The 12,137-nt window shown below is 48.0% G+C and overlaps 1 protein-coding gene across 2 annotated transcripts in view; it reads right to left on the reverse strand.

Annotated features, from left to right (window-relative positions):
* Nucleotides 1–2,726: 2,726 nt before the first annotated feature.
* Nucleotides 2,727–12,137, reverse strand: part of LOC126525137 (uncharacterized) — a 90,049-nt gene continuing 80,638 nt past the window's right edge. For both annotated transcript variants that reach the window (XR_011893470.1, XM_072287316.1), the window contains 2 exons: nucleotides 10,479–10,528; nucleotides 2,727–3,890 (listed from right to left, as the gene is read on the reverse strand). Coding sequence is in view for 1 of the 2 variants with exons in the window: in XM_072287316.1 (XP_072143417.1) it covers nucleotides 3,504–3,890; nucleotides 10,479–10,528 (437 nt within the window). In the remaining variant the exon portion in view is untranslated. The remainder of the gene's footprint in view (nucleotides 3,891–10,478; nucleotides 10,529–12,137) is intronic.

Consider the following 12,137-nt stretch of genomic DNA (forward strand, 5'->3'; position numbering starts at 1 on the left):
CACTTCACAAAACTGCACACCGATTGAAGACTACACCATCATGAGTCAAAGAACGCGTGATTCTGTCGTGCACGCTTAAACTGATCAAGAAATCTTACTTCCTGTCATCTTTCAGCAATAGCTGAAAAGCTAGTACATCAGATAGAGAAGGGCAGTAACACAGAAGCCCAACAAAGCAATAATGAACGAAGCAGGCCGGTAGTCATACCATATTTGCATAGCGTCTCTCACAGATTAAAAAAGACTGGCCGCAATGGTAGCGTGGAAGTAGTGCTTTCCGCGCCGGATACGCTACGCAGGCTCTGTACGGCCGTAAATCTGCTCCATCCGCCCACCACTGTCTGTTCGACCATGCACAAGAAGCGTTTTGGGTCTTGCGTTGTTGGGCTTGTTTATTAAGTTCCACTATAATGTGGGGAGACATATATAGGCCAAGCTGGTCGCTCCCTTAATGAAAGGCTAAAAGAACATGTTTAGAATGTGTACCGGGTTATACAGGCACACTTAAGAATTCACTGTCGCAACTGTGGTTGTAAGCCGAATTTTCACCGGTGTGAAGTGCTGAAAAAAAGCACCTATCACAACTTACGCGGAAGATTATTGAAGCCGATCGCATAGCAAGGGATGGCAGCACTTATGTTAGCTCGTCATCTTTGTGCCTATCTTCAGAGGAAGCAAGATTTCTTGATCAGGTTAACTGTGCATGGCAAAATTGCGCGTTCTGTGAGTCATCATGGTGTAGTCTTCTATCGGTGTGACGTTTTGCGAAGTGTAGTGACGACATTGCTTGATGATTTCTTGTATATAGCTATATATTTCGTCAACCTGCCAATAAACCAGTTGGAAGTCAGTGCTCTTTTCTTTCATCTGGCTGGCTTGGCTTGAGTCTTCCTTTCTACGTTGCGCTGTGCCAGTTTTAGGCTGTAGTATGTGGCTACCCATAGGAGTAAAAGAAGAAGTAGTGTTAGAAACCGCATTTCATTTCAGGTTAATCAAACAACAAATCGCAGCGTATTATACCTCTGTCATTCGCAGCGAATTAGATTACGTCTTAATGCCATTTTTCTTGCTTCCACACGGATATAGTGAATGACATTCACAGCTAGTGATATTCGCCCATTGAATGAGGTTCCCGAACTCATGCAAGCATGACTTGTGTAATCTCGACGACAGGGCCTTGGCAGAAAATTACGAAATCAATTAGTAATCAGAGCAAAGTGTGTCATAATTGCAGTTGTGAACTTTTTATTAACTTTATGACGTACAGCACGATAGTTCAAGTTGTTTGTTGAGCTGTATTCTTGTTCCGTGTCTGTTACTGCACGCTAGCACCTGTTGTCGAAAATACTTAGGAATGCTCATCCGTTCTTTTTTTTTCAATTTGTGCATATTGTTTTTAAAGTGGTGCCGTGCTAAAGCCTATCTACCAACCACGGAAGCCAACTGTGCAGCTTCGTCAAGACGCGCGCGCTGCTGAAAGTGTAGGAAGACCCACTTCACCGATTTGCGCAGGGCAGAGCGCAACTTGAACGCCCACATGTCGATCGCCGAGCGCCTGCGTGCACAAGGTGCCGATAAACACCGCCATCAATTGCAAATGCTATTTTCTGTGCAAGTGTAGACAGGAAACGCGAGGCCGCAATGACATTCGGTATGAATGTCATTTACTGTGAATGACATTACGCGTGCCGAGTGGCAGAGGTATTTGCTGTGTATGTTGTCTTATAGGTAGTTTTAAGGCACGCAGGTCGAGCCAAGGCAGGAGCCTCTAATACTAAAACGTTTCAATGAACTGATATCACACATAAGTTCTCAATCACGTTAGGTGTAAATGCGAACGCCGGTAACGCTCGCCCTTGGTAACCATATAAGCGCTTCGAACAAAATGCCCCTGCCGGCGGGATATCGAAGTCATGTCCTGCTGCAAAAAAGACGGGATTGGCGCGCCCGCTAAGCGATAGGACTAGCATGCATGCTTCTAGCTTGGTAATATGTGCTACATTTTGCACACTGCACAAATTCTACAATGAGCAGCATCTGCGCAATATACGTTTTAGAAGTAGCGAGAAGCAATACTTAGTGGACGGATACATTGTGCGTGTCGCACTGAAGTGCTTTAGAAGGTGGCAGTGCCCACTGTGGCAGCATTCTGCCGTCGCAGTGAATGTGTTCAGTGCCAAAAGCATCTCTGAAGGTGGCAAAAAATTTTATTTTCCTACCTCACGAACGATAGCCAAAGAAGTCAAATTATCGCATGAACCACACGTGTTTTCGGACTAAGAAAGGGAAAGCACATATTGTAAACTAATAATATGCAACTTGTGCGGAATTAGTGCATTTATGCACAGGCTAATTTGATACCTTACAGCAACATTTTAACATCAAAAACGTCAACCTCGGGCGGGGAATAACTAAGCTATCGCAGGCGTCACGAGGAGTTGAACTTGCGTAATTAGAGATGAATGCAGCTCTAAAATTACAGTCTTCCTCGGAAAGCTTCCAAACTTTGGTCTGTGTGTGACATGATGTACTCCTGCTTTTGGAAACATATAAAACATTGTGTACACGGCGGTAATAGCGAGGACGCAGCCAAATATCCAGAAACATGCGTGTAAGAAGTGTTTTTTTATGACAAGTTGAACAGTTAGGCTAGTGCGTATAAGCTTCTGTCAATATAGTCTGGCGGCATGAGACGCACGATATAGGTAAGAGACAAAAGACGACGCTCACGCACGCAAATCTTTTTATTGAGGAAGATCTCGTAAGTCTGCACAAAAATTTTAACACATGACAACATAACCAAAAATAAAAAAAGGGCACTGCCGGAAACAACCCCACGGCACAACAGCAAACAACAAAACAGGCTAAGGAAGCATAAGCAATCCAAGGTACCCATCGTAGAGACCTGTACGTCAATCATCGTAAGTCTACATCGTAACCAGCAACAATGATAAATGGAGTTTGCGACGATCCCACCCCAGCTAAGGAAAACATCATTTTCTATTATTAGGCTAAATTGGAATAATCGCAGTTCATTAATTGGCATGTCAACCAATGGGGTTTCAGGCGTCAGATCTATAAATCTCGCAAGTATTTATGTCATTAAATCCATGGCTTTCCCATTGATTCAGGGAAATGATAACAGCTAACATATACCATATATGCAACGGCTAAGTTACCATTGTCTAGCCGGAATCCTTGCAAATTAGATTATATAACACAAACAGGCAAATAGATAAGTGTGCGAATGCTTATCGTTACTTTTTGACTGCGTCTCCTTGTGTGTTCGTGCGTGTGGGCTCATGTCATTCTACAGACCTCAATAGGAGTTGATTGTTGGCTTTACCATTGCCTTCAGTTACAGATATTCCTTTAGTTTGTCGGTGCGTTGTTACAGTAAAAGATCTAGTTTGTGAGATGGACGTCAATATGGCTCACAGAAGCTCGAAGGAAATTTTTTACGCCTTTCGTCCTACCAGACACTGAAATGTTCCAATGAAGCTTTACCATCCCTTGCGAAATTCTTGCTTTGGTATGCCGTTCGCATGTCCGGCGATATAAGGATAGTTTTGTGTATGCATTCCCGCTTGGTACACTGTTTGAGCGGGTGAATTATCTGTGTTATCTTCTGGTGATTCGTCGTCGTAATTGCCGCTTTCTTCCCTAAGTATCGCGTCAACGTCGATGGGGCGAAATGGCTCGTCCTCGTCTTCGTTTCCTTTCAACTCACGCATCTTGTTCTTCATACTAATGATCCCGTGGATAGCCGCTGTTGTCAAAGCTTTGGCCTTCATAGCTGCTTCAAGTATGCCTCGTCGGACGCGTTTGTTCGCGCCAGCAGTAGGTGACCGCTTAACCAGCGTTTTCACCAAACCGCTACTTAGTCCATCCTGCACAATAAAAAGGACGACCATTTTACCATGATTCATGCATTATTTAACTTCCTTTGGCAAGCAATGAGAACGCGTGGGCAGAACTTCTCCTTTAGTCATGACTCTGGTCGCTCATCGAGTGAATTCGTACTCTAAGCAAACCTACACATCCTTAGTCGGTTACGAGCGTTCATGCACCTATACTTTGCTTGTTTATTCTGAACGCACTATAAAATGAGTATGGTATTTATTGAAAATATCACGTTTCCAGTCGCATTACTCAAGCCAATATATCTTCACGTAGACGCCATGCAGCATATTGGAACCAGTATTGACCAATTGAAATACCTTGAATATAACGCCAAGTAGCAGACTAGTTGTAATGCTACTATAAAGCTTTTCCGCTCGCACATTTCTGTATTAAATTACGTTTAGTCTCGTGATATTGACATCACTTGAAGAATGGCTATTAACAAACAACTTGTCCGTGGCGCAGCAGTTTATTGATTAGCATTGCAAATATGTCATCTCTCGTGCCCATACTTTATTAATGGTACTAACAGCTGGCCAGAATGTGATGTGAGAGGCTGATGGAATTGAAATTACAATGAACTATAGTGATACATTCCAGCGCGCTGTTAATGATTTAGGTATGAATTATAATTATACATTGGCAAAGAAAGTCTGAAAACCCAGTGTGTGGCGTGGCCTGGTGGTGAAACCTTCGTACTTCGGGTGCATTGTATGAGACTCCTTTACTAAAGTTGACTATTCTGAGGTGGAAGATATTTATTGGTTAAAATTGGACTTCGTACAGTATTAGACGCTTGCGCTGAATTCTATGCGAACAATATTGCGAAGTAAAGTAATACCCCTGTCACACGGGCACCTACAAACTCCTTCTTACTCCGTAGTCTTTATCTCGAGGGAGATGGACTCCGTGTCACATGGTCGCCCTTCCGCTAAGGGAGTTTAAAGGAACTTTTGGTCAAGGTAGATCGCCGATCTTCCTCGGCTGCTGAAGGGAGTAGTGTCGTGTCCAAACTTTTTGTTGTATAAGTTACAATTTAATGACGCGTAACAGTCTGAGAGCAGCTGGGCTCCGGCTTCACCTAGTGATTTCGCAACGATTTATGGCGACTCTAGGCGTGAGTTTTACATCATTTGATCTGTGAAGTCCCCAAGTTTCAGTGGACATCTAGTTTTGAGGTTTGACGCTTCTTTGCCCGGTGTTACGAACGTTATGTTACCACGACCATACCGTCACCGCGCTAAGCCTAAGCGTGCGCCGGCGGCACGCCGAGGATGCAGCGCAGAATGCAGGTTCAAGTTATCGGTGACGACATCCCTCCAGAAGAGCTGGCCGCCGAAATGGGCTGGCGCACCGCCCTTTCCCGCCGTCCCGACGAGAAACGTGGTAAAAACTCATCTCACGGCGACCCACCATTATCGCAAGACTCCCGCTTTCGCTCTAAAACCAGGAAGAACGTTAAATCTCAAGTCCCCGAGGCCGGACGTATGCCCCAATTACCCAAGAACGAAGTTAAGCTCATCGGCAGACTTAAATGGACACTAAATATCCCCAAAGTCGGCAGCCCCACAGTGACCGGGAAGAAAGCCAAGACGACACAATCTGTACGAACGCTCAACAAAACATCGTTGTGATCAGCACGCCTCGGCCGTACAATGCGGACAGGTGCGTGCGCATGAAATCTATCCACGTCAGTGGTGTCACCCACAAAATCAACGCATACAAGGCAGCCCCAGACAACACTACCAAAGGAGTTATCCGAGGTATTCCCCTCCCCGACAGCGCCCAGAAAATCGACGCTAAAATCATAAACGCCCGCAATCCGCTAGCCCTGGCCGCCAAGCGCATCGGTTCCACCACGAACGTAGTCATCGCCTTCGACGAACCCACTGTGCCGTACTTGGTCCGATACGGCGCAACACTGATCCCCTGCTCCTTGTACCGCAAGCAAATCGGCATATGTTCCACTGTGACCGTCTCGGGCACCACATGGATGTTTGTCCAATCCCTCACAACAAGATCTGCAGGGGCTGCGGCGCCCGCAATCCCTACCAAATCCCTCAGTGCACCCCCAAATGCTCGCTGTGCGGTAGACCCCATCCCACGGCGGGCAAACCGTGCACGGCCAAATATAAAACGGCATACATCATCTGGAAACGCCTCTGGGAACAACGTACGGCACAGCAGTCAACCCCTCGACCAGGTCATATCCCGCCCATGGACACGAAATACCGCTGCCGCTCCCACTCCCGACCCGGAGCATGCCGTTCCTGGTCGAGATCCAGGTCGACCCCATGAGGCCGACATATTTCAGAAAAGGTGAGCTTCGCAGAGGCTATGACACGCGTCTCGCGAGCTGGTCCGATCAGGTGTTCCCCTACACCTAAACAAAGCACAGGCAATGTGGTCATTGATCAACTTAAGAAAGAAAATGCAGTTATGTGTGACTTAATTCAAGAACTTGCACAGGAGGTTCAGAGCCGAAAGCAACCCAAAACACAACCCACACGCAAAGCCTCAGAACCCCCTAGCGTCACACCTTTAGAGGAATCCCCGAGACCGGCCCCAAAAGAGAGCCCTCCAAGGAGCTGGTACGGGGCAGGCGCGCCCTGAAGTCAAAGACATGCTCGTGTCGCTACAGAGCACCGTCAAAACTCGCCACAGCACTCTGCTTGCCGTAATGCAAAGAGTCACCGGCATAGAAAACAACATCTAGACCCTTTTCCCCACATCCACCCCCGTCACCCCGGCTATAATCATGGACACGAGTGGAATCACCCACGACACTCCCGCCTCGCCACAGGCGGCCTCTTAGATCCCTCCCTCATCATGGCACATACTAACACCGATACAGTGATATGGCCGTAGAACTGTCGAGGCTACTTCCACAGACAGCCCGTTCTTCGTCAACGCCTTCGCACATCTTCACTCATACTCCAGGAAACGCACGACACTCTGACCACCCTTCCCGGATATCAACCCTTCATCAACTCAAGCATCAAATACTCGATAACACATCCTGACACACAAAGGCGATCTTGATCCTCGATATCGAGCGCGCTTCAGATAATGCCTGGCACTCTACCATCCTAGAACGCATCTCCCTGCTCAACCTAGGTGAGCACTCCTACAACTACGTACGGGACTTTCTATCCAACCGACGGGCCTTCCTCTCGGTTGGAGATATTCAATCGGAAAAATTCACTCTCGGATGCGCGAGAACCCCGCAAGGCTCTGTCATTCCATCAATGCTGTTCAATTTGGTCATGCTCGGATTAGCACAGGAACTACAGAAGTTACACGGCATAGAATATACCATCTATGCCGACGACATCATCATCTGGACCACAGCGGGCAGCGACGGGCACATTAAAACCGCTCTGCAAGACGCCATCGATGCTGTCGAAAATTATCTCCAAGGGATCGGACTTCCATGTTCCCCCGACAAGTCAGAGCTCCTCCTACACCGCCCCACGCTGCGTGGACGCCCACCAACTGGATGTACGCACAAACGCCACTACGAGGAAATCCAACTCCACATTAGGGATGCTGGAACCACATCCGTGGTCTCTACCATCCGGGGCCTCGGCATGGCCATCGAAGCCAACAACGCCAACTGAACGGCTATATCCAAGATCCTCCAACAGACGGCCAATACGTCGCGGCTGCTGAAACGTGTGACCAACAGGCGACAGGGCATGAAGGAAAAAAGCCTAATCCGCCTTGTTCACTCGTTCGTCATTTGTCACATCATGGACTCTGCCGCTTTTCATATTAGGTACAAAGCAGAAAAGACCAAATTGGACATAATTATACGCGGCGCCTATAAACAAGCCTTAGGACTGCCAAACAACACGAGCACGGAACCTCTACTCCAATTAGGGCTGCATAACACCCTCGACAAATTATTGGAAGCACAGCGTCGGTCTCACCTGGAGCGTCTCACCCTCACAGAAACGGGCCAGCACATTCTAACTAAACTCGGCATCATCTACCACCGTCAACAGGGAGACAAATACCTAATTCCACCCGCCGTACAGACTTGTCTGCATGGCGACCCTATCCCCAAAGACATGCACCCTGACTACTATAAGCAACGTCGAAAGGCAGGGGCTGCCTCCCTCTTTAAAGCCTATAGTGACACCACGGGCGTCACCTTCATCGACGCAGTTGAATATCAAGACGGGCACTGCATCTCGGCGGCTCGCTCAAACCTGCCGCCAGCATCGTAACCCAAAACGCCGAGACGGCCGAGGAAGGGGCCGTCGCCCTAGCCACCTTCGTTCCGGTCAGCCACACCATCGTGAGCGATTCCCGCACGGCACTCAGCAATTACATCGAAGGTCGTATTTCACAACAAGCACTACGCCATCCTACACCAAGCCCCTCACTTACCCGAAAAAGAAATCTCTCGTTTGATTCCCAGCGCCCGCCGGTGACGTACATCCGCACCTCACTAACCTCAACGAGGTCACTCACTCCGTCGCACGAGGCCTTGTCAACCATGCCGGAGACAGCGAAGGTCACTGGCGGAACGCGATCGCTTCACTAGCTACAACGACCTCACGAAATCATTCTATCTCGAAAGAAGAATCTTCCCATCCTTCATCACAAGCTAAACAGAGCACAGGCGACAACCCTTCAGCTGTTACAGACAGACACGGGCCCCTCACTAACACATTATCGCAGGATCTACCCAGACATCTACCCTAGTAACACTTGCAAGATCAGTAAAACTCGGACAGTATCGCTTCCCTACAAGCTATGGGAATGTAAAAACCAATATCCAACAAATAATTCTGTGATCTTCTCGTCGAGATGACACGCCGCCCTGCGCAGCTGCCACCTCGACGACCAACTCTGGGCTACTCAGCAAGACTTGCTCGGGAATGCTGGGACATGGCTATTTATGCGTCTGCAGCAGGAATAGTATCAGGTTAAAGGCCAAGACAAGGCATTAGGCAATGCAACCACATCATAGCGATACGACCCAAGAAATAGAGCTGTTACAGACGGCAGCGTGGAACCGCAAGCCCAGTTCGAACGCGCTGATGTCTCGGCCTCGACGCTGTTCGCCTTTCTTGTCCAGACTCGTCAGATGCGAGTTCGTGTAAACGCGGTCACGTTGGGCCCGGACAGCTCGATTACTGACATGACGCGCTCGCGTCGGGTTCGTGTAAGCGTGGCCTTTGTCGGGCTAGTCGGGCAGTGGTCGGTGTGGTCAGTCGTGAATTACACCGCGGCAAAGTAGACAAAATAAAAGGAAAGCCCACGAGGTCACCTTGCACGAAATGCTGCGTTTTGAGCATAATTTGCAGCCGTTCGGGCAGCACAACAAAGCGCCTACTCGCCACGCTAGGTTGGCTATCCGCGCCGCAAAGGAAACCACATATAAGCACAGGGGGTCTAATGGCGCTCTCAGCAATGGTATGTTTAGAGAGCGCACTTTGATTCTTAATAAGGTTTATTTCTTCCGCATCAAATACAATGAATAATATTCCTATGGAAGGAGCATTAATTGGTGATGTGACACGACCAGAACCTTCTTAGGTCGAACTCCCTTAGGAAGTCTCGCGCTCCCTTATCCTAAAATTTAGGTATAGATCTTGTAAAGTGTGCACGGGCACATGAGCACCACATATACTGAGAAAAATTAGAGGCAATTTCTATAAATATGTTGCCTTCCATGATAGACTTTGTATTGTTGTGTACTCCTAATATTTTATAGCGAAATTGTATACCTCTACCACCCAAGGAAATTTTCGTGTCGTTGGCGTTAAAGCAAAAAACTCCCCAGGGGTGAACAGGCGTTAAGGGCTCCCCATACGTGGGCCGTTCCCGAAAATAGTGCAATGCCGGGCCGACCCACGGCAGAGGAGAAGTAAGCGTTAAGCGCTCCCCATACGTGGGCCGATCCCGAACATAGTGCAATAAAGGCCCGACCGTCGGCGGAGGTGAAGCAGGCATTACACACTCCGCATACGTGCGCCGATCCCGAAGATAGTGCAATACCGGCCGGACCCGCGGCGGAGGTGAGCAGGCGTTAAGCACTCCCGATACGTGGGCCGATCCCGAAGATAGTGAAATGCCGGGCCACCCGCGGCGGAGGTGAAGCAGGCAGTACGCACTTCGCATACGTGGACCGATCCCGAAAATAGTGCAATGCCGGGCTGACCTGCGGCGGAAGTGAAGCAGGCGTTATGTACACCTCATACGTGCGCTGATACTGAAGATAGTGCAATGCTGGGCCGACCCGCGGTGGCGGTGAAGCAGGCGTTAAGTAACCCCCACACGTGGGCTAGTCCTAAGATAGTGCAATACTGGTCGGACCCGCGGCGGAGGTGAAGCCGGCGTTAAGCACTTCCCATGCGTGGGCCGATCCTGAAGATACTGCAATGCCAGGCTGACCCACGGCGGAAGTGCAGTTCACCAGTGAGGGGCCCACACACACAGATTCGCTGGTGATCCTTCTTCACAGAGTGGAAGGGCAATTGGTTTTCCTTTATATTGGGCGCTCTTCAAAACTATAGGGGGCGAATAAATCTGACTATCATAATTGGAACGTAAGGACTTACCTCATCCTGGACCTGGCTGGCAAGAAATTCATTAGTACAAGCCAAGAGCACTGCATGAAGGAAAAATGTTTTTTTTTAGTCTGGGTACGCAGCTCAACCTTTAAATAAAAATATTACTTCACAAACATTATGAAGGTTCATAATATTATGAAGGTACTTTTAATATTTATCGCTCTCATAGTATCACATAGTATGTAAAAAGAAGACGACATCATCCACTAATATATTGGAATAATTTTTATTTGCTACTAGCAGTGCAAATATTGAATCACCTAATGAGAAGCCACAAGAGGTTTCGAGCTCTAATTATTTGAAATAGGCTGCAGGACTTATGAACATGAAGATTCTCAGGTCAATAGTGACTGCTGTGATTGCAAAGTCCTTGTGACGTCAGAAACACTGACACGCCTGGGCGCCATCTAAAAAGCATGCACCAATCAACTACACCTAAACTGCTGAACCTGCACCTGCATCGCTATAGCGCATTTCTACCGCGGGGCAATCTTCGCAAGTGGCTACTAAAGGACACCGCACTCATTTTGTATGACTGAGCTCGCTCAAATCTTGGAAACTTCTTTGGCAATTAGACCAACGCTGCGAAACTGAACGCATCGGCTTGTAACTTACAAGGGTATAAGAGTAACGTACAAGAGTTTCGCTCATAATTTTATTGCCTCCTTAGCAGAACGTAAATAGTAGTTAATTTAGTTATTTTGGAACAACCCTCGCGGCAAAGCATAAATGAAATTCGAATGCCTGTATTGTTCGCGCAATTTTTTTTGACCCCCACCACGCTTTGCTGGCGATTGCTCTTTGTATTAAACATAGATTCCAGTTTAATCGACGGCGCGTCTGTGGTCGTGGTATTGCAGTTTCGTTCGCCGGGGAGGAGTTACGCAAAACTCGGCAAGCAGTCGTCTACAGCATCTGAGTTGACCGGAGTTCGAGAAGCAGTCCGTTGCATTCTGCAGCAAAGCCTCGAGAAATGTACATTGTTCTGTGACTCAAAACCTGCACTGCAACTCATGAGCAATTATATGAATCACAGAACGGCATATAGTCCTCTGGTTTATGATATCACGTCTTTGCTGGCTGGGGCGTCTCAATCCGGGCATAACATCGCGCTGCGGAGGATTCCTAGCCATTGTGGAATAGCTTGGAAATGAACCGGCTGACGCGGAAGCAAGAAAGGCAGACACTGACGGGAGGATTATAAAACTAAATTTTCCTCGGTATGACATCAACGCCTTGCTCCATAACTCCATAAAGCCTGTATGGTGCAATAATGGGGCAACCCCGAACATGAGCAAGAGCGTCTCCATTTACTTGATGCTTGATTGTGATTCAGGCTTCCACTTCGGTTTCGGGGAGGCCAGGAAACACTCACTCACCGATTACGACCGGTGTAGCGTACACTCACCAATATATTCCCAAGATTGGATAAGAACAGGACCCTCACTGTAGCGCCTGTCACACTGCCGAAACAATAGCTCACGTACTCTGTGTGTGTCCTCAATGTGCGGCCGAACGAAGAACAACTAAGTCTAGTGTTGACTGCTTGGACTCCCAACCCTTTTCAGAAGAAAAGGTTTTAGGCGCGTGGAGAAGAGTTGACCACGCCCAGCGTGCCATAAAGTCAGTCTTGAACTTTCTACTGGA

This window comes from Dermacentor andersoni, chromosome 3 (assembly GCF_023375885.2).
Source record: "Dermacentor andersoni chromosome 3, qqDerAnde1_hic_scaffold, whole genome shotgun sequence".
Taxonomy (NCBI): Eukaryota; Metazoa; Arthropoda; class Arachnida; order Ixodida; family Ixodidae; genus Dermacentor; species Dermacentor andersoni.